General features: G+C 33.7%; 1 protein-coding gene across 1 annotated transcript in view; it reads right to left on the bottom strand.

Moving 5' to 3' along the window:
* TMPRSS15 (transmembrane serine protease 15) overlaps positions 1 to 20,431 on the bottom strand; it is a 153,136-nt gene extending 132,705 nt beyond the window's left edge. The window contains exons 1-3 of the mRNA XM_044666902.1: positions 20,287 to 20,431; positions 17,728 to 17,858; positions 11,037 to 11,104 (exon numbers count right to left, since the gene is read on the bottom strand). Of these exons, the coding sequence (XP_044522837.1) occupies positions 11,037 to 11,104; positions 17,728 to 17,858; positions 20,287 to 20,431 (344 nt within the window). The remainder of the gene's footprint in view (positions 1 to 11,036; positions 11,105 to 17,727; positions 17,859 to 20,286) is intronic.
* Positions 20,432 to 23,264: the final 2,833 nt, after the last annotated feature.

The following is a 23,264-nucleotide window of genomic DNA, read 5'->3' as shown; positions in this document are numbered from 1 at the left end:
TGAAATCAAGCAATATAAAATCAATTACAAAATAGAATTAATTTGAATTTCTCATGTCTCCAGCACCTCATTATAATGAATAGTATCATCCATTTCCTAGAATCATAAATGGTCACTGTTTTGTTTCTTACAGTTTTCAAAGTTGGTTCTTTTTTTTTTGTGATGTTGTTATTGTACAAATTGTTGTGGCTGTGCTCATTTCAATCTTCATCAGTTTATAAATGTCCTCAAAATTCTTCATTTTCATAATTTTGATTTCACAGTTTAAATTGTTATTGCAGTTCTGCTTAACTTCATATATCAGTTCATAGAAATCTTTCCATATCATTTTGAAATTTTAATTTCCTCATTTCTTAAAGCAGGATAGTAGCCCATCACTTTTTTATACCCCAGTTTATTCAGTCATTCCTTAAACGATGGGCCTCCCCTTAGATTGTAGTTTCTTCACCACATAAAGAACTGCTATAAATACTTTTTTACAAATAAAATCTTTTCAAATTTCTTTTCTCTCTTTTGGATATAGGTTTAGAGTGATATAAATGGGCTAAAGGGAATGTACTTTTTAGAAACTATATATAATTCCAAATTGTTTTCCAAAATAGTTGTACTCATTCACAGGTTCACTAACAGTATATCAATATCCTTGTTTTCCCATCCAACATTTATCATTTTCCATTTTTTGTCAGCTTTGCCAATCTTGTGGGTATAAGGTAAAACCTCAGAACTGTTTTAGTTTATGCTTCTTGAATTATTAGAGTTTTGGAGTTTTTTTCTTCATTTGTCTATAGATAATCAGGATTTCTTCCCTTAATCAGGCCCTTGTGTATCATTGGAAATTAGGCCTTTACCAGAAAAACGTCATACAAAGATTTTCCCCCAGTTAATTGTCTCCTTATCTACCTTAGTTTTGTTTGTGCAAAAACTCTTAAATGTTATATAATCAAAATTATCCATTTTATCTATTATCTTCTTTATTCCTTGTTTCATCATGAACTTTTCTCCTATTCATAGATCTGTTAGATAACTTTTTTCCATATTTCTTTAATTTGTTTATGAAAAAAATTCTTAAATTTTATGTTGATAACATTTTGTATCAAGGTCATATATCTATTTGGAGCTTATCTATGTATGAGATGTAAGGTAGTGGTCTCATTCTAATTTCTTACATATTGCTATCTAATTTTCCCAACATTATTTTGATCAAATGTGTCCTTATCCTAGCTGCTAGAGTATTTGTATTTATCGAGTACTAAGAAACTATATATATATACATATATATATATATATATATGTATATATATATACATATATATTTGCTTCTGTATGTTTTATACCACATCTATTCCTTTCCTCAATCTATTTTTAACTGGCATTGCTTTGTTTTGATCATTACTGTTTGAGTGTAGTGATTAGTATGATTTCTTTGTAGCAGGCCACAGGTTAAAAGTCTAACAATTTATTGAAAAGTTCAGAGAATGTAAAGTCCTACTAGGTTGGCTTTTTTTATTGCAAAAAAAAAATTTGGCTACTAGAGTTAGATGCAACATTTAAAGGATCCCAAAGAAGTATCTCTCACATGCATGTGATATATATTAATGTTCCCTTTATAAAAATTAATTCCCAATTAACAATGTCAAGAATAGCATAAAACTGGGCAATAATGTATTTGTTAGAGATATTTGCCACTATCATGGAGGAAACATTTCAAGAGATCAAAATTCTCTAGGAGTTAGGACGGTTCCCTATTAATAATGAGCTTCTAGAAATTGCTATTTGCAGGTGATAATTGTATTGATTACATGAAGTCTAAGAACATGAAATCCCCAACTATTGGGAAGAGATTTCCCTAATGATACATTCAAAAAAGTTAAATAGAAGAAAAATACTTGTTGTCTAGTTTATAAAATGCAAATGGATTAAACCATAAAGTACTGTAATGCTCTACAGACTTGTGCTTATAATTACAGGTAGTTTTATGAGAGGGTGGCTACTATCTGAAATTCTGGGAGAAGCACACTATAGCTCACAGATCCATATCAGTGAGTTTTTCCCTTTGATGGTCAGCCAATAGACACAATTAGTTCTTAGTAAATGGATGTACTAAGACTGCATCGTAAGAACAATAGTTATATTTCTTCCCTCTTAGAAGAGTGGATACCAACTTAGGAAACAATAGTGGGGAACTGTACATATAATAATAATAATAATAATAATAATAGCAGCTAACATTTAGCACTTTAATGTTTGCAAAACATGCTATCTCATTTGACCCTAACAATGACCCTTTGAAATAAGTGCTATTATTATCCACATTTTACATATAAGAAAACCAAAGCTAAGAGAAATTCTGTGACCTTTTCAGAGTTGTGTAGTTACTAAGAATAATAGAGTGATCACAGGCTCATGGCAACTCTCACTTCTGGCTCTACAGGGGGGCTACATGACCTCTCACCTGGTGGAGTAACACATTGATCCTCCTTTTCTCTAATAGATGGGTCACTCAGTTGGGCTCCCTAGGTCAGTTCCTCTCTGCAACTGGACTTTCAGGGCTAGTTTTCTTTGCAAGTCAGTTCTTCTCTGCTTGCTTGCTTTCTTTTTTGAAACCTTTACTTTCTGTCTTAGAGTCAAGTCTGTGTATTAGTTCTAAGGCAGAAGAGCAGTTAGGGCTAGGCAATGGGAGTTAAGTGATTTGCCCAGGGTCACACAGCTAGGAAGTGTCTGAGCCCTGATTGAACCTAGCACCTTCTGACTGGGCTTGGCTCTCAATCCACTGAGCCACCAAACTGCCTTCTCTTCTCTATTTTCAATGATAATGTTCCCCAAAGGATATTTCTACCCAAAATAACTTCATATCTGTGTCCACATCTGTCTGTACAGAGTATAGATCTGCTGTCTTTGTGATATAGTATCTTCTAGTGAGCTCTGTTGAGAGTGGAAGATTACAGAGAAAAGAGAGAAATGTTTTTCTCTTTCTTTTCTTTCCCTTCCCTTCCAAGCAAAATCCTTTGAAGAGCCAATTTCTTCCTCAATTGTTGGCTCCTTCCTGAACTAATTCAGAGTTGGTGAGCTCAGCTTTCTGAGACCATCTATGATGTGGCTAATCTCTGAACTCCTTCTCATTCAACCAAGGAAATAATTTGTTTTTATAAGAGCTGACAGGTTATAAGTTATCTGCTCCTATAATTCCTTCCGTTTTTTTTTCACAATTTGGAAAGACATAACTGGGTGTTAAGATATTGATCATTTTTATATATGAAGTTATTGAAGCTTAAAATTGCACCTTAGGGACATTTTGTATAAATGTTACATTCATCTTTAAACCCTAAAGAAACCTTTTTTATTTATTTTAAATTTAATTTAAAAATTTTTTTATTTTGGTTCCATAGTTCCATGATTCATGTTGTCTACCTCCCCTTCCCTAACCCCTTCCAGAGTTGACAAGCAATTAAGTCCAATTATATTATATGTATATTATCACTCGAAATCTATTTCCTTATTATTCATTTTTGTAATAAAGTAATCTTTTAAAACCCAAACCTCAAATCATATACTCATACAAAGAAGTGATAAATCATAATTTTTTCTGCATTTCTATTCTAACAGTTCTTTCTCTAGCTGTGGATAGCATTTTTTCTCATAAGTGTCTCAGAATTGTCCTGGATCATTGCATTGCTATTAGTAGCAGAGTCAATTACATATGATCATCCCACAATGTTTCAGTTACTATGTATAATGTTCTCCTGGTTCTACTTATTTCACTCCATATCAGTTCATGGAGGTCTTTCCAGTTCTTATAGAAATCCATCAATTTATCATTCCTTTATAGCACAGTAGTATTCTGTCACCATCATATACCACAGTTTGTTCAGTCATTCCCCAACTGAGGGACATCCTTTCATTTTCCAATTTTGTGCCACTACAAAAAGCCCAACTATAAATATTTTTGTACAAACAGAACCTTTCCCATTTTTTAAATCTTTGGGATATAATCTAGTAGTGGTATTGCTGAATCAAAGGGCATACATTACTAAAAATACCTTTCAGGACTGTTTTGTGGATCAAATGAGATAAAGTACTTAAAAATAGTATATCATTATATAAAAGTGAGATTTTATTACTATGATTTTTGTATTGTAAAAACATTAATACAGTTTTGCAAGGTGTACCAGAATCTCATTGGCCCTTACTTTGCTTGACATAACTTCCTGGTTCCTTAAGGGAATAAAAAATCCCACCCATGCCATACTTGTCCTGCTGACTAGACTTCTTTCCTTATGAGGTGGGCTGAGACTATAAAACCACTTTATATTTGTTGCAGATCTTGGTTGAATGAAGACAAACTAAATCCTGTTATTGGTTATTTTTACGAATGCCTCATTTTGTTCCCAAATGGTCCACCCAGTGTAGAGAACCAAAATTATCCATGAAGAAGAGCCTGATCTCACTTTTTAGGGATCAGGTTTTCCCAGGACTGAATAAATTTAATCTGCCTATATGGGTCCAGCATTCAATACCTATTTGTCCATTAGAGGAAGAAGTCAAGTGCCACAATCCCTCAGGTCTATACTCAGTTTGATTTTGTTAGACAGCAAATAAATTAAGCTTTACTAGTATTTAATATTTTGATTGACATTGGCACTCTCACATTATTAGTATGTCAGATGAATACTAGGAACATCCTGAGGAAAGAGTTCCACAGGATAAAGGAAATGACAATGGCACCCTCAGTCATTTGTTCATTTTCAGTGTATTTCATTGTATAGTAAAATGAAATTATGAGCTATATTCTCCAGATTTATTTAAGCTAAGCTTCACAGAATGAACTAAAGTTTACAATATGATGAACAGGGAAATATGTATTGTATAATAACACATGAACAACCTTCATATCATATTACCTGCCATCTTAGGATAAGGAGAGGGGAGGAAGAGAGAGAGAAAACATGTATTACAAAATGTCAGAAAACAATTATTTTAAATTGTACTATTATGTAATCTGGGGAAAAAAGGAGAAAACTTTAAAAAATTAAATAAAGTTAACAAAAGATTACTTCAAAGAAATTACAGATTGGTGATAATACTAACAGGAAGAACAAGAAAAATAAAGAGCTAACATTTTAAAGACTATGGCTCTTTGACATCCACATTATATATGAGATAAAGGGATGGCATTCTGATATAACAAGATCAGGTAAAGATTAAAAATTATTAAGATTACTTGAAATATGGATTTATAGCCACTTTCCCCCTAAATATAGGGAAAACATTATTTCCTACACAATGAAGATATTTTTAATACAAAACATTCACAAACATACATTGACAGAAAAACTTAAACAAGTGAAGCATCAAATACTATTTTACTCTATTGGGAAAATGATCTTTAAAAACTACTTAAACATAAAATAATTTGGAAGACTACTAATCAGGCATTTTATTTTTCAGCCTGGCTCTTCATTGTCTCCCTCAAAGTCCACATATTTTGTCAAAAGAAGCCAGAGGGTGGGGGTGGGTGGGCAGCTGGGTAGCAAAGTAAATTAAGAGCCAGGCCTAGAGACAGGAGGTCCTAGGTTCAAATCTGACCTCAGATACTTCCCAGCTGTGTGACCCTGGGCAAGTCACTTGACCCCCATTGCCTACCCTTACCACTCTTCTGCCTTGGAGCCATACACAGTATTGACTCCAAGACAGAAGATAAGGGTTTAAAAAAAAAAAAAAAAAAAGGAGCCAGGGATTTGGTTCATCCTCTGCCTGGTGGTCATCTCCAAGAGAGATGACGAGTAATTGCCAAAGACTCTTTCCAAAGTGCAACCAGATTTGTTTTATTCCAGGGTTGTGGCCTCCTTAGTGAGGCAAGAGTTGACACTGGCTTAGAATGTGGCTCCTGACAGGTAAAAAAAATGCCTGTCCTTTATAGCATATATAAATAGCCAGAAGTGGTAATCTACAGAAAAGGAATTTGGTAATGTAGCCTTCTTAATGGTTAGAACATATGAGAAAAAGCTAGCTGTAATGTAAATTGTCCCTTTCAATGTCACTGTTGTTGACAAAATTTTGTCCTCAGAAAGGAAGCCGTGCTAAATATTACAAGTTTCATCATGGTCCAAGTTACTGGTCCAGGACTAGACTAGGAGTAGTTGGATTAAAGAATGCCTTAAATATGGCACACAAGACAAAATCTTGTATACTTTAGTAAAAAAAAAGTATAATATGGAATTTTCCTAGATAACTTTAAATTCAATTTATTCATGGATTATTTTATTAAAAGAAAACAAGTAATGCAGGTGATATAGCAATGGTTTTTTAAGTCACAATGCAATAAGATTTTGACACACCATCCTTAAAGCTGCTCTCCCTCTATGTTTTTCTGTGACTAGAAAAAAAGAATTCAGCTGAGAAGAGGAAAAATCTTGGGGGGCATCTATGTTATTACTATATGTATAGTAAGAGAACTCTGTGTATTCAGATTTCCAGTTGTACAGTTACTCACTTCTGGACAAAGTGCTTTTATGTCAACAGCATCAGGGTGTGTTCATAATATAGCATACTATACTCCTGATTACTAAGCACTTTAATATTTGCAAAGCTCAAAATCTATATATTAACTGAACAGTAAAGGTCACAGCACACACAGTTACATACACAGAGAGAAGATGATCAAATTAGTTAACTAATGGTTCTGGCTAGGAGAATTCCTTTTTTTTAAATTTTATTTAATTAATTGATTTAGAATATTTTTCCATCGTTCCATGATTCATGTTCTTTCCCTCCCCTCCTTCCCTCCAAACCTTCCCCCCCTGTACTGGCTAGGAGAATTCTTAAACAGAGATAGAAATTATCACAAAGAAGGGCAAAATGGATAAGTTTAATGATGTGAAATTGAAAAGCTTCAAAATGGAAATACAACTAGGTTATAAAGGAAGCAGTTGATTGGGAGAATATTTTTTCACAAATTCTCTCTGATAAGGTTCTGAGGTACAAGATACACAGGGTGTTCTAAAAGATAGTGCAGAATTAAGCTACTGAGACTGTATTACTTTTTAGGACTCTGTGTATAATAAGACTCTAATATATAAAATTCCCCAATGGATAAAGAATGAAAGGATATGAATTAACTTTTTAAAAAACTATCTTATTCAGGAGAAGGGGCATCTTTGCTCTACTCCTGTATTTATTGGAAAAGATTTTAGCATATACCCACTGGGTGTAATGGTAGCTTTTGCTTTTAGAGAGATGTTTTTGTGATGTTAAAGAGTTCCTTCTATGAGGAATTTGAGCATAAATTTTGGGGAACATTTAATTGAATTTTGTCAAGAGCTTTTTCTACATCTCTAGAGATAACCATGTGGTTTTAGATTTGGTTTTTAATACTACTAATTTTGTTGATTTTTTTACCCAAACGTTCAACAATCCCTGTATTCCTGATATCACTCATATGGTCATGAATTATTTCTTAGACAAATCGTTGCAGTCTGTTTGCCAGGATTTTGTATAAAAATTTTAAGACAATAATCATTAATGATATTGGTCTCTAGTTTTCCTTCTATGTTTTATATTTCCTTGGTTTAGGTATTAGGATTGATTTTTATCTCCTAAAAGGATTCTGGCAGGGTGTTTTCATTCCTCATTGAAATATCATTGTTATTTTGATAGAATTCTTCTGTGAATCCATCAGGACCAGGTGTGTTTCTCTCTTTTGGTTTCTTTATGGCTAGATCTATTTTCTTTTCCTGAGACTGAGTTATTTGAGATTTTTATCTCCTAATAGATTGAGTATTTTGTATTTTTTAAGATATTCTTCCATTATGTAGCCTACTACTGCTCTTCTCTTGGTTATCTTATTTTCCAGTTGATTCAAAATCTCCTTGTACTCTCTCAGATACTAGTTACCCTCAAAAGTTCCAGTTCCCCCATCTCAAGGCAGGACAAATGGTCTCTTTAAGCACCCTAATAGCTAGACCACACCCAGAACAAGGTATCCACCTCATTTCACAGAACATCTTCACCTGAAAGAGCATTCAACCATGGAATCCCATCACATTACCAAAGTAAGGCTTTCTTCTTTGCCCTCTCCTTTTCAATTCTTCCTCTTCTTTTTTCCCACTTACCTGCAGGTTCTTCTTTTCATTTGACCACCCAAATCCCCTTCCCCTCATTGCTAGTCCTCCATCTGACTCATCATACACAGGCTTTTATCACCTGCTCCTATCCTCTACTTCCCTGAATATTCCCGTTTTGTAGCTTTTTTTTTTTTTCAGAAAAGAAAATGGATTCACCTGTAGGAAGTGTATTAAAAGGCTGTTCAAAAGGCCCCATGTGGGAAGCCAATAAGAGAATAGATAAAAATCTGAGACTCCTCTTTTGACCCTTTTTGTGATCCTTGTGATTTCTTTTTGAAAAGTATTGTGGCCTTATTGAAAAGCTTTAAGTTCCTATCAAACATGAATTTAAAGGGTTAACACTGTTAACACAGCAAGGAATGCTGCTGCCTGTTATAGCCAAGGCCAAGATACTTCCCAACTTGGCTTTCTGATAAGAACCTAGTCAAAATTCAGCCTTGGCCTTGGTCTATTCTGAAGCCAATGTTTTGCGTTTTGATGTGACATAATTTGTAACTTCTGCACATCTGCAAAGTTTCAGGGGGGTTCTTTTGTGTGAAATGAGTCTTGAAATATATATAATAAACTCCATGCTCCTGGAGCCAGAGCTGGAAGCATATCTTTTAAGACAACTCCCTTATCCCATCTTTATTTCCTTATCAACTAAACTGTCCTTATCAGATTATCAGAGATGATAAAGAGATCTTGATGGCCTGAGGTCCATTTCTTCACTGTTATTTATACCTTACTTTTGCCATCACCCTTGTCTACTTGTGTATATTGTGTATATTTTCAAAGATGTCTCTTATTTGTCTCTGCTGTCATTCTGATGCTACTGCAGACCTTGGCTATTGCATTCTTTCACCCCTCCTGTATCTCTGTTGTCTGAGATGTTCAAGAAGCAAATAAACTCTTCAAATGTGATTTTATTTCTAAGAATGTTTCAAATACCTCTTTAATATTTAATGTCTATCTTTGATTTTTTTCATTTGTATTTAAGATTTGTAGGAGATGTCACCCTGGGTTGCACTCTATAATTATTGCCCTTTGGAAAATATTATTGCATTTCCTCTTGCATTTTCTTGTGAGTCCAGAATAATCTAGTGTTATTAGAATTCCCTTTCTTTTGTATTTGGAGGTCTTTCTCCTGATTGCTTGCAGAACTTGTTTCTGAATTCAGCTGTTAAATTTAACCATGATGTGTCTTAAGAGTTTGCAGCCTTGTAGTTTTTTATTTTCCTGGAGGTGATTTATGAATTCTTTCATTTGGAATTTTATTTTATATATTCAGAAATTCTGAACAGTTCTTATATTATTTCCTGCATTGTGATTTTTTTTAAACTCTTGTACTTCGGTGTATTGTCTCATAGGTGGAAGATTGGTAATGGTGGGCAATGGGAATCAAGTGACTTGCCCAGGGTCACACAGCTGGGAAGGGGCTGAGGCCGGGTTTGAACCTAGGACCTCCTGTCTCTAGGCCTCTGCCCCCTGCATTATGATTTTAAGATTTTTTTGTCTCATCCTTCTGGGAGAATATGATCTTTATTTGTCTCTACTTATCTTGTCTTTTAGAACAAACTATGTTTTTCTTGAATAGTGAACACATTTTCTTTTAACATTATTGCTGCTTGCTACTCTTCTATATTGTATTTTACTTCTGAGTATTTGCATTTTTCAATCCATGATTCTCAATGATATTTCTTTGGTGAGGCTTACCATCTGATTTCTGTTTTTTATTCTGCATTTTTTTCTGTGACCATTAATTCTGCTCTTATACTACTCATTTCACTTTTGAACCTCTCAGAAACAGTATATTATGGTTATATGTTTTCTTTAAATTCCACATTATCTTCTGTCTTTTCAAAACTGCATCATTTTCTTTGCTTTATAGACTTATTCATTTTCTTTGCTTTGTGGTCTTTATTCTTAGATTTCTGAACTTGCTTAGTGGATCTAGAGCCCATATTTCTTCCTTTTGTTAGTGTTTACCCTGTTGATTTATATGTTTGAGATCTCTGAATTTTCTCCTTCCCAAGCTCCTCGGTAATTTCAACCCTTTTACTGCTCTCACCCTTCCCCCTCCCCCTCTCCCCCTCTCCTCCTACCCCCCACCATTGCTCACTTTCTGACTCTCTTCCCTCTGATGATAATTTCCCTACAGGAGAGAACTCAATGAATCTGAGTTTCTTCCTATTGTGGGCAATTCACCTTTCACTAGCCTAAGTGTCTGTTCCAGGTAAATTCTGGCATGACAGACCTATATCCAACTAGACACTGAGCCCTTTCCCTCATGTTCAGTGGAGCGACACACAGACCACCCACTCTTTTTCTCAGTTCTCTGGTCCAACACTGACAGATCAGAGACCTACCACACTGGTACTACAGTACAGATTTCACTAGCTTAGATCTGGGAGGAAGGGTGAGATGTGAACTGTGGGATGAAATTCTATTTCAAGCCCATACATGTATCTTTCCCCCTTTCTCTGTGTTCCTCAGCTCCCCTACAGAGCTCCTTTGTGGCACAGAATGCTTTTGCCACTAAAATATCTGTGTAGCCTCAATAAACTTTTGTTCCTGGAGTGTTGCTGAAAAACTGTCAGGACCTGAGCAAACTTCCATGCCTACAACCAAGTTCTCCAGAGCACTGGAAAAAGAGAGAGGAATTGCATCATATTGTTATCACATGTGCTATATCCTTGGGTTTAGAAGAGAATTGAGAATTATGAAATCAAAAGCAGAGACTTTTTTCTTTATCAATGGGAAAAACATGATGAGGCAAAAGGGAAGGAAGGCAGATTTTTGTTGACTCAAAATATTTTCAAAATACATATATACACAGAAATATATTGAATCTCTACAAACTGAATTAAAGCCTTTCCATTAAAACTCGAAGCAGTGACTACTTTAATCTTTAGGAAAAAATTTAAATGTACTCACTTGAATTGCAAAACTTTGGAACTCTTGTATTCATCCTTCAAATTACTTGTTAGAAATATTTCATCGACCTATAAAAATAAGTGTGTTATACTTAGTATTTTATTATCTCCCTTGTGCTCATGTTCAGATCTGGGCATATTGTGCTACATGATCAGGAAGGTGAATGATAAGTTTGATGATTATGAGTTTCTCAGTCAACTCAATGAGATTATTCATTGTTTGGAGGTAACTAAGAGGCACCACACCATAGAATACTGGTGTAACCACTAACCACTTATTGACAGGACTAAGAAACCCAAGATTATTGGTTGATGGAGACTTAGGGAGATACACACTTTGTTGGAGAGCCAACCTTCCCAATTATGAAAAAGAAAGCTTGATACAAGTTTATATTTCCATCTTTTTTTCATTTCTCTCTTGATTTCAGACTTCCTTTTTATCTTATAAATAAATGAGTAACATGGATTTGTCTTCTGGAGTAGAAGAAAGAAAGATTGACCAGCTCCTGACATCAGTGGCAAAGAGGTTCTGCCTAGGTGAAGCATTGCCATGTTAAGAATCTAGAGGAAGGTTATAGAAGCTTCCAGCCTCTAGAATGACAAAGTCCCTCTACACATCTTCTTCTTGGAGTAGAGGTTCATAGAAGTAGGAAGGGGCAATGAATGAAAAGTAAAGAAGAAAGATTTAAATAGCTATACTTTATCTTCCTCAGAGATTTGGAAAGTTGTTTTTGCATGACACTAGCCTTTGGATCTTAGGCAGACCTACTGTTCTGAGGATGTTTCTGACCCGTTAAAGCAATGATTCCCAAAGTGGGCACTACCGCCCCCTGGTGGGTACTGCAGCGATCCAGAAGTGCGGTGATGGCCACAGGTGCATTTATCTTTCCTGTTAATTGCTATTAAAATTTAAAAAATATTAATTTCCAGGGGGCTAAGTAATATTTTTTTCTGGAAAGGGGGCATTAGGCCAAAAAAGTTTGGGAACCACTGAACTAGAATATGTCTTGTTACATTAGTATGATCCATAGGCATGGTTATTGCACCCACACAATCCTAAGTTTCAGAATTACAAGGTTTGAGAATTCTCAACTCTGAGAGGTTGAGGATTGGACCCCTCAGAGAAATATAAGGATTTCCCAAAATAGTGTGCCCTTGGAAAGAGAAGACAACAATCCTCATAGTTCTTTCACCATATCCCACTTGGTTTTACATGTATCATTGATTAATACCTAATTCCATATTATTGATAGGACTAGAGTTATTGTTTAGTATCTTCATCCCCAATAATATCCCCACCAGCCCATGTGTTCAAGCAGCTGTTTTTCCTCTGTGTTTCTCAAGAGAAGTACTTCTTTAGCAGCCTCCAATGTATGTTTACCTTTTGAGGGGAGTCAGCCGCAAAGTAGCATTATGAGTTTAGAAAGACTGTGTATGGTCATGTGAAGGAGAGGCATTTCCCAAAAATGTCAGTGTCCTGGCAATTTCACGTCCTTTCTGGGTAGAATGGGGTGTTGATGGGCTATTTGAGTGCTTTATATGTAGCTATATCTGGTAATGAGCTCCCATGAGTCTCTTTTTAGTATAAAACAAAGAATTCTACATATGTATTATATATTATATATTATATAATGTATATATAACGAAAGATAGAGACAAATAGCTAGGTATATAATTGATAGATTCTAGGCATGGAGCCAGTGAAACATGAGTTTAAATCTGCCTCCCAATACTTACTAGCTGTATAACCACAAACAACTTACTTAATTTTTGTTTCCTCAACTATAAGAAGGGAGTAATAATAGCACCTATCTTCTAGGATTATTATGGGGATAAAATGAGATATTTGGAAACTGAGTACTTAGCATGGTGACTAGCACAAAGTAGGTGCTATATAAGTATTATCTATTATTATTATTTTTATAATATTCAAAGTGCATTAGGTACATTGAGTATGTATACAGGAGTTAGTCATTCTATTGTCCACATTTGGAAAGATCTAAATATGAGCTATAAAATGAATATATTTTCCTGGANTAAGGATGGGCAATGGGGGTCAAGTGACTTGCCCAGGGTCACACAGCTGGGAAGTGGCTGAGGCTGGATTTGAACCTAGGACCTCCTGTCTCTAGGCCTGACTCTCACTCCACTGAGCTACCTAGCTGCCCCCACTAATTATACTTTTAAATATCATAAGGTGGGGTCAAGCCAAGATGGTGGAGTACAGGCAGAAATCTAGTTGAACTCTCCCAACATTCCCTTCCAAACATCTTTTAAAATAATAGATTAATTTGGGAGTGGCAGAACCAAAAAAAAAATCAGAATGAGACATTTTTCCAGCCTAAGACAACTTAGGAAAGTTGATAGGAGAGGTCCCATCCCATTGGGTTGGTGGGCAGCCTGAGAGCATGGCAGCAACACCAGCATCCATACAGGGCCTTGGAGGGGGCTATGATAGCAGTGGCAGTAGCAACAGTAGCTTTGGAAGCTCACAACCCAGAAATGGTAAAGGCATCAGACAACTTGTCAGATCAGAAAGAAATTACAGAGATCCATTTACTGGCACTGGGTACAGCTGGTACTGATTGACGACTCTATTATTCAAAGGTAGTTCTGGGCCCCAATTCCAGGGCAGAGAGCGTGTTTGTAGCCAGTCACAAAGGAGGAGGGGCCCTAATCTCAGTTCCAAGGCATAAAGGAGCAATAGCGCTTATACCTGCAGAAGAATAGAGGAACTTGTCACAGTTTCAGAATGAAGGGCAGTACTAGTGCTTTCAGCTGGAGAGGACAAGGGATCCTTCCTGAGTAAAAACTAACATATAGATCAGGAAAGCAGGGACCACATTTCTACTCAAATCATACCACCTTGGAAGCACCAAAACTTGCAGACTCTCAGAATTAGTTCTGAAAACAGGAGCATGAAAAAAACTTGAATAAAGGGACAGTGCCCAGCTACTCCCAGGTAATCAGAACCCAACTTTAATAAAAGTTCAAAGTTAAGAAATAGACTGGAAAATGAATAAACCACAAAAAAAAAAGAACTTGACCATCAAAATCTATTATGGTGGCAGGGAAGACAAATTGAGAAGAAGACAACAATGTGAAAACAGCTATGAGCAAAGCCTCAAAAAATGTTCATTGCACCCAAAACCAACAAGAATTCCCAGAAGAGTTAAGGAAAGAAAGAAGAGTAGAGGAAAAATTGGGAAAATAAATGAGAATGATACAAGAAAATTATGAGAAGAAAATTAACAGAGGGCAAAAGACACACACACACACACACACAAACTGAAGAAAATTATATCTTAAAAACAGAATTGGTCTAATGGTAAAAGAGCACAAAAATTAATTGAGGAAAAGAACTTTTTAAAAAAGCAAAATAGGTCAAATGGAAAGATAGTTACAAAAATCCACTGAAAAAAAGGACTCTTTTTAAAACAGAATTGACCAAACGGAAAAATAGGTACAAAAAAATCTCAATGAAGAAAATAATTCCTATTAGCTAAGTGGACGTTAACAACTCCATATAATACCAAAAAATAATAAAACAAAGTTAAAAGAGTGAAAAAAAGACGAAAATGTGAAATATCTCATTGAAAAAATAACTGACTTGGAAACAGAGATATTTTAAGAATTATTGGACTGCCTGAAAGCTTTGACTTTTTAAAATTTATTTTTCACATTATTTTATTTAAATGTTTAGAGTGTTTTTTCCATGGTTACATGATTCATGTTCTATGCCTTCCTTCTTTCCTCTTCCCTCCCAGAGCTGACAAGTGATTCCACTGGTTTATACATGTCTCTTTTTAAAAATACAACCCCAAATCATATACCATATAACCAAGTGATAAATCTTATGTTTTTCTTCTGCATTTCTACTCCCATAGTTCTTTCTCTAGATGTGGATGGCATTCTTTCTTATAAGTTCCACGGGATTGTTCCTGATCATTGCATTGCTATTAGTAGCAAAGTCTAATACATCTGATTGTCCCATAATGTTTCAGTTACTGTGTACAATGTTCTCCTGGTTCTGCTCATTTTACTCTGCATCACTTCATGGAGGTCTTTCCAGTTCATATAGAAACCAAGTAGTTCATTATTCCTTATAGCACAATAGTATTCCATCACCATCATATACCACAATTTTTTCAGTCATTCCCCAATCGAGGGGCACTCCCTTGTTTTCCAATTTTTTGCCACCACAAAAAGCATAGCTATAAATATTTTTGTACCAACATTTTTTTTATCTCTTAGGGGTACAAATCCAGTAGTGGTATAGAAAGTTATGATTATTCAAAAAAGGGTTTAGATATCATGTTTCAAGAAACTATAAAGGATATCTTAGATCAAGAAGATAAAATAGAAATTGAAAAAATCCCTGAAAGAGACCCCCAAAAAGAAACTCCCAGGAATGTTACAGCCATACTCCAGAATTCTCTGGTCAAGGAGAAATTATTTCAGGCAGCTCTAAAGAAACAATTCAGGTATCATGGAGTCACACTCCAGGGAAGAAGTCTTAGAATATGATATTTTGGAAGGCAAAAGAACTGGAATCACAAAGAAAGAAAACCTACCTAGTAAAACTGAATATAGTTCTTTAGAGAAAAAATGAATATTTAAAGAAAAAGGGGAATTTCAAGTTATGAAAAGACCAGAGCTGAACAGAAAATGTGACATTTGAACATAAAATGCAAGAGAAACAGAAAGGTAAACATGATAGAAAAATGATAAGGGACTCAATCAAATTCAATTATTTGCATTCATATATCGGAAGATGATATATGCAGCTCTTAAGAACTTTACCATTATTAGGGCAGTTAGAAGGAATCTACATAAAAAAGGGCATGAAAATTATGTTAGGATGATCCCTAAAAAAAATGAAGGGGTAAGAAAAGGAGAAGGAGGATGGGAAAGATAGAATGATAGAAATTATCTCATACAAAAGAGGTATGCAAGGAAAAGCTTATATTGTGGAATGAAAAATGGGAAATGTGGCAAGCAATGCCTGAATCTCATTTTCATCAAAATTGGTTTAAAAAGGGAAGAACAAATAAACACATTCAGTTAGGTATAAAAATCTATCTTACCCAATAACGAAATAGGGGAAGGGGACAAGAGATAGATAAGGATGGTGGGGAGAGATGATAAAAGAGAGGGAGGATTTAGGGAGGCAGTGTTCAAAAGCAAAACAGACTTTTGAGAAGGGACAGGATAAAAAGAGAGACAATGATAAACAGAAGATTGAGGAAATACACAGTAATCATAATAGAATGTGAATGAGATGTGCTTACCCATAAAACAAAAGTAGAGAGCAGAATGGATTAGAAACCAAAATCCAACAATATGTTGTTTACGGGAGGCACACATGAAAAAACAGAAAGACCTGCACAGAGTTAAAATAACAGGCTGGAGCAGAATCTAATATGCTTCAGCTAAAGTAAAAAAAGGTAGGAGTAGCAATCATGATCTCACAAAGCAAAAGCAAATTAAAAAAGATAAGCAGAGAAACTACATTTTGCTGAAAGGTACCATAGACAATGAAGTAATAAAAACTTTTTACAGCAAGTTTCTCTGACAAAAGCCTCATTTCCTCAGGGAACTGAGCCAAATTTATAAAAATAAGAGACGTTTCCCAATTGATAAATGCTCAAAAGATATGAACAAGCAGTTTTCAGAAGAAGAAATCAAAGCTATCTAGTCACATGGAAATACTCTAAATAACTATTGAAATGCAAATTAAAACAACTCTGAGCTACCACCTCACACCTAACAGAAATGAGAAATGCTGGGGAGGATGAGAGAAAATAGGTTACCCTAATAAACTATTGGTGTGAGTTGTCCATTGATATAACCATTCTAGAGAACAATTTGGAACTAGGTCCAAAGGACTATAAAACTGCATACTCTTTGAACTAGAAATACCATTACTAGGTCTGTACCTCAAAGAGATAAAATAAAAGGGAAAAGGATCTATATATATGAAAATGTTTATAACAGCTCTCTTTGTGATGGCAAAGAATTAGAAACTGAGGGGACTTGTTCCCCAATTGTGGAATAGTTTACCAAGTTGTGGCATATGATTGTGATGAAGTACCGTTGTGCATAAGAAATGACAAAGTGGATGGTTACAGAAAAAAAATTCTAAGACCTATATGAACTGTTGCAAAATGAAACTGGGAAATGCCCAGTCCTGTACATAGAAATGGTAGTGTTAAAATGATGATCAATCTTAAAAGAGTTGACTACTCTGGTCAGTACAATGATCCAAGACAATTCCAGAGGACTCATGTTAAAAAAGATGCTATCCACCTCCAAAGAGAAACAACGAACCCTGAGTGCAAACTGAAGTATCATTTTCTCATTTTCTTAATTTAAAAAATGTTAATATCACTAAAGTAGAAATATTTTTGCATGATTTCACATGTAAAACTAATATTACTTTGTTTGCTTTCTCAGTGGGTGAGAGGAGAAAGGGAGGGAGAGAATGTGGAACTCAAAATTTAAAAAAAGAAAAGAATGTTTAAAATAAATAATAATTGTTTTTAAAAAGAAAAAATATCCTAAGGTAATATAATTGATTTATCTAAATCTCATCAAAATTAAAAAAAGATGACTTTATGGATATTTTGATGAGTGATTAGATTCCATCTGCTTTTGAATATTAAAATAACTAAAGAGACACAGGCCCCTACCATTTGCTGAAGGTCATAAGCAAGAACCTTGAAATCAGTTGATAGATTATCTTGTAAACTTGGAGTATATGTTGCTCCAGACACTATTTTAAACATTCCTCTGGTTTCATGACTCTTGCCAAAGATCACATCTAAGGAAATAAAACAGAAACATATTAAAAGACAAATAAAACATGCATATTTTCAGAAAGTCCATAGATGTGAATTTTTTTCATGTGTTTCTGTTTCTGCTAATTCTTTGGTTATCAGTTGTCTTTTTTGTATGAAAATTTTTTTATCCCATTAATTTTTCTTACTTTTTTCCTTCTGATTCCTTTTCCCTGTCACAATCTGTCTGTCTGTCTGTCTGTCTGTCTCTCTCTCTCTCTCTCTCTCTTTCTCTCTCTCTCTCTCCTCCACTCCCCCCACCCAATTTATAACTATTGCTATGTTGCCTAAAGTCACTATTCAACTTTCACCAATTAAGAAAACTAATGATAACAGGAAATATGGTGAAAAATTAGCCATTAAAACTTTCCAAGTCTCTTGTAGATATTAATAGAACTAGAAATATCTAGGAATCCGCTGGATTCCCACATTTCCTATGAAGCTTTGAATATCTATTACTTTGATGCCCAACTTAAAAGATGTTGCTTTCTGTGAAATAATTATACAATTGGTATATGACCTTTTCCATTAGATAAAGTTTGTTGCCATTAAAGAAATTTCAGGGAAAGATATAGAAAGTTTCATTAGAGAAACACTCAAAGTTTATAAAGCGAAAACAAACAAACATAAATATTTCTGTCCTCTCCATTAAACTTGGTTTAATATTTTCACTTGTTATATATGATTATGAAGTAAAATAAAATTTTCTTTAAAATATTCTACATTTTAGAAGCTTTTGATTAAGAAAGATAATATTATTTATTTATATCACATATAAAGTACGAGAATTGATATAAATATTCTCATTATCTCCCTACATTATTTTACTTCAGGAGGGAGGTGTTGAAAAATGAAGCTCATTCATTGTTGTTCAAATTTATTTTAGTGAATATAGCAGAAGGAATTACTTTAGGAGCATTCATTCCAAATTAGTTATTAGTTTTTTAAATTTTTAACTTAATAAATATAATTATATAGAAAGATAGCATATTATTAAACCCTTTAAGAATATTAAGTGAACTACCATTTTAAAGGCTAATCATGATCATGAGTTATATTCTCAAAAATCATTCATAAAAATATCTTTCATTCTTGTCTTAATAAATAAAATATTAAAACTTTTAAAATATTCTTTTTAGTCTTCATTATATCTTTTTTATTCTTATTATATCAGAATTTGCTTGATAAGTTTCTTTTTTGTTTCCCTATTTTTAAAGGATGAGTGTTTTTTTCAACTGGCTTAGTAGTTGATTTTGAAACAAAGGCACCTGATCTTGCTATCAGTTTCATCTGTCAAATGAGGAGGTAAACTAAATGGGTTATTTATCTCCTTTTTATTTTCCCTAAAATAGAATAAAAGAATGTTAGTAATTCTCTAGAATTCTTATATTATCTGGAGTTGCATGCATGGTTAAATCTTCTAGGTCAGGTTTTGCTCTTATGAAATACATCATGTGAACAAAGGTACAATAAACCAATCAGGAGCAAAGAAAATATTTGTCTTCTAATCCCCCCAAAATACAATTTCCCTCTTCATTAAAGTTCAAAAATGTTATTCTGAAAAGTTAAAGAAAAATAACTATTTCAGGAATTTAATTTTTAATTTTTTTTTGCAATTTACCTAAGCTGTTTGAGAATTTTTATTTCTCTTATCCCAATGTGCTTTTACAGTGTACTCTGATTCCCTAAGCATAGTTCTATAGTTTTTGTTTTAATAAGTTACTTTAAACTCTTACATTATTATCTCTGTAACCTTGGGTTCAATTTCTTTACATTTATTCCTTCCCTATATTTACTCAGAGATACTTTTTATTTCTCTTCCATGATGGCATTTTTTAATTGCTGTAACTGGTCATAATATCATAAACTTAGAGTTTGATGAACTTTAGTGGTTAATTTCAATATTTTACCAATGAGGTAACTGAAACCACCAAAATTTAAATAATTATCCCAAAGTCACAAACTGATCTATACATATCATAATGAGAATTTGAACCCAGCTTCTCTGATTGCAATACAGTACCCTTTTAGTCATGTTGCACCGAATTTTATTCATCCTATTCATTAGTATGCTTCAGGAAAACACAAGAGGAAAACTTAACTTTATATTATTTTTCACATATAGTAAAATATAAGCCTTTTATACTTAAATGAGGAAAAACCAAAGAGTATAAAAATGAAGATATACCAAAAACTGCTTTTATGAATGGTAAGAATTAATACTATTCAAATTTATTCACTTAAAATATTTTCCTAGCTCTTAGTATCTGGATTAAAGTTAAACTTTTATGAGGCCTCCGTTTTCTACCAACCTATGAGGAAACAAATTAGTGTAAAGCACAAAGTGCAATTGAGTTCAAAATGTAGATATTTCTAAGGAAATTTATTAGTAATTGACTTTATATTACTTACCATTTCCAGACTCCTTGATTGCTATCCAGGAAATTGTAATTAATCCACAACTAAATAGTAACAAAATGGCAAAAAGAGATGCAAACCAGACTTCATAATCACTAAAAAGGTGATACTTCAAAGGTGATGTTTTTTTCAATCTCATATTAATGTTATGATATTAGGATCAATTATATTGAAAAGAAATGCATAAGGATATGGATGACCACCTTAAGCAGATAGAAAATCTTTCAAATGGAGAGATATTTATAGAAGTTTGTTAAAGTAATAAAAAACTAATTAAACAGTGATTCTCCATAATTAGAGAGCTTTAAGAAAGGCAGTTAATATTTAAGGAAATATCCATGAATAAATAGAACTCTAGAGCTGTAAATGTTAATTATTGTCATTGTCTAATAACATGCTGTTCGTAGACGTGAACAATTTGTCATTTTAAAAAGTACTGAAGGAAAATGAGATTAATGTTAAGTAAAGAATAAATACAATGTTCTATAGTGATTTATGATATTGTCTCAGAGATCAACCTTTTGCTCCCTGACTCAGACCATTATTCTTGTATTTTCTAAGTATCTAAGGGTATCAGAACTGTGCAACATATGTTATAAATACTTTGATATGAATTCACATGTATATGCACATATTTGATATTTTATAAACTTAAATTCTCTATGTTAATTAGCCCTTAATTATTCCTCTTTAAAGGCATATGTGTATAGAGTCTCAAAACCTGACATATAGGTTCAAGTTCAAAGTAATTAAAATGACTAAACAGTCATATTATTTTACAACAATCTGATAAACTGAAGGTAATCAATTTAAATATGTTCTTCTATATCAAGCAAGATAAAAGAAAAAATTGGTTGCTATTTTAAGAAGCATAATGGATAGGGACTAAATTTTATTTTATAAAATAAATATACATATATATTTAAGTCAGACTACTGCATTGTTGATGTGAATATGCATGTTGACATCAAACTGAATTGGATGACTAACAAAAAATTTAAAAGAAGGAAAATATAGACTCATAAAGAATGATATGAAAATTAGATTCAAAAGCCCTGTGACTTTTTTCTGAATGAGAATATTATAGAATATACATATTTCTTAATATCACATATTGCTTTACAAAATGATTATGTGCCAGACTATAAAAATCATAAATATAAAAAGGCAAAAATAATGAAGTGTTAATTAATGAAATATTAAGTCTAACTTTAATCTGTCAAATCTTTCTCTACCTTTGCTCATTCTTCATTTATCTTGTCCTGTTTTATTTTATATTATGCTTAAAAACTATAATGTAAATGCTGTAAAAGTTAAAATTAATGGTTGGACAATGATTATATGAAATTATGTGGTTGCCAGTATTTATTATAATCTTGAGTCAGAAATTTATTTATAAATATTTACAAATAGAGAGGAAACAATAAAGAAGAAAAAAGTGAGGGGGTTAGAAAGGTTATCTATCCCATCTATTTTACTCCAAGTCTGCTTAATCCACGCAGAGATTAATTAGCTCTCAACCAGGAAGGCTGGTAGTGAGTAACCATGCTGCCTCCTCCAAGATGGATGCTAGTCTCTTAGGAAACTAGGAAAGGAGTCAACCTTTCACTCACCCAACAAAGTAGTCCAGGAGTCCACTTAGAGTCTAAATTGAAGCCAGAGCTCCAAGCCTACAATCTAAACTGCAGTCTCCAACAAAGCTCCCTCAAAGACTAAGACTATCTCCAGAAGACAATCTCTTTGGACTATCTTCTCAAAGACATCTGCCCTGAGGATGTTCAGGGTTTGCTTTTTATGGTGACTTCTTGTCCCTTTCCCTCTTCACAGGGGCCAATCACAGTTTCCAAATTGTCTAGCACTGCCCAGGGGTTAGTGTCTGTGGGATCAACTTCTCACTTTCTGAAAGTTAAGTTCTTGTCAAAAGGATTCATAGCTAAAGGTGCGAATTTTCTAAATCTCACCTAGTACTAAGTAGGGTGTTCAATCTTTTGTTGATTAAATTTATAAGTATACAAAGGAGAGTGAATCCTGTTTTCAGTCTAGTGAGGCACTAAGTAGGGGTACTTAAATTATTGTTAACCAAAGTGTTAACTCAAAATAGACAAAGGGAATAAAGGATTCTCTTTCACAAGTGTAAACTCGAAGAGAATAAAGAATTCCCTTTTATGATGCAGATGAATTTCTGGCATGTTCCCCTATTTAAATGCAAGCTTGTTAAAGTTATAGACCTTTTTTTTTTCCAACTTTGTATGGGCCCCAACACTTGACAGAGAGCTCTGTTCAGGGCTAAATATGTGGCTCAGTAACCTGAGAGCCAGGTCCAAATTTGACCTCAGATACTTCCTAGCTTGTGACCCTTGGAACCAGTACACAGTATTGATTTTAAGACAGAAGTTAAGGGTTAAAAAAAAAGAGCTCTGCTCACAGTATGTACTTAATAAATGCTTGTTTAATTTAATTCAGTTTAATGGGCTATATGTTATGAGGTTGAGTTTATATTTTTCTTTTTAAAAATCTTTGCATGATGAATTTGATGAATATCAACATTTCCACAAAGAAGAACAGAAAAAGAGGATCAATATGTGAAATCATGAGTCTTTTATATATAGGTTGTTTTTTTAAAAATCCACAACAAAATGAATATGATAATATCAATACTGTCCTGCTTTTCTGTATCATCTCCTAAATTTTCTCCTGTTGTATTCTGTATTTTAAAACTATTTCAATGATGAAATTTTCCTTATATTTTTTTTGGTCTTACCATCAACCCCTGCTCCTTATATAATATTCCATCTTCCCAAAACAAAAGACTTCCCTAAAAATCAACAAATATAGCCAAGTAAAGTAAGTCTACAAATACTGAGCATATCTGAAAATGTTTCCCATTCCATCTCTCTAGTCCATCACCTCTGAGAAAGGGTGGAAGACATAAGTATCTGAAGTCATAATCAGTATAATTGGTTGTCTGATCA

This window comes from Gracilinanus agilis, chromosome 3, assembly GCF_016433145.1.
Source record: "Gracilinanus agilis isolate LMUSP501 chromosome 3, AgileGrace, whole genome shotgun sequence".
Classification (NCBI taxonomy): Eukaryota; Metazoa; Chordata; class Mammalia; order Didelphimorphia; family Didelphidae; genus Gracilinanus; species Gracilinanus agilis.
The sequence above is the reverse complement of the archived record's forward strand: the minus strand, read 5'-3'. Positions and strand labels throughout refer to the sequence as shown.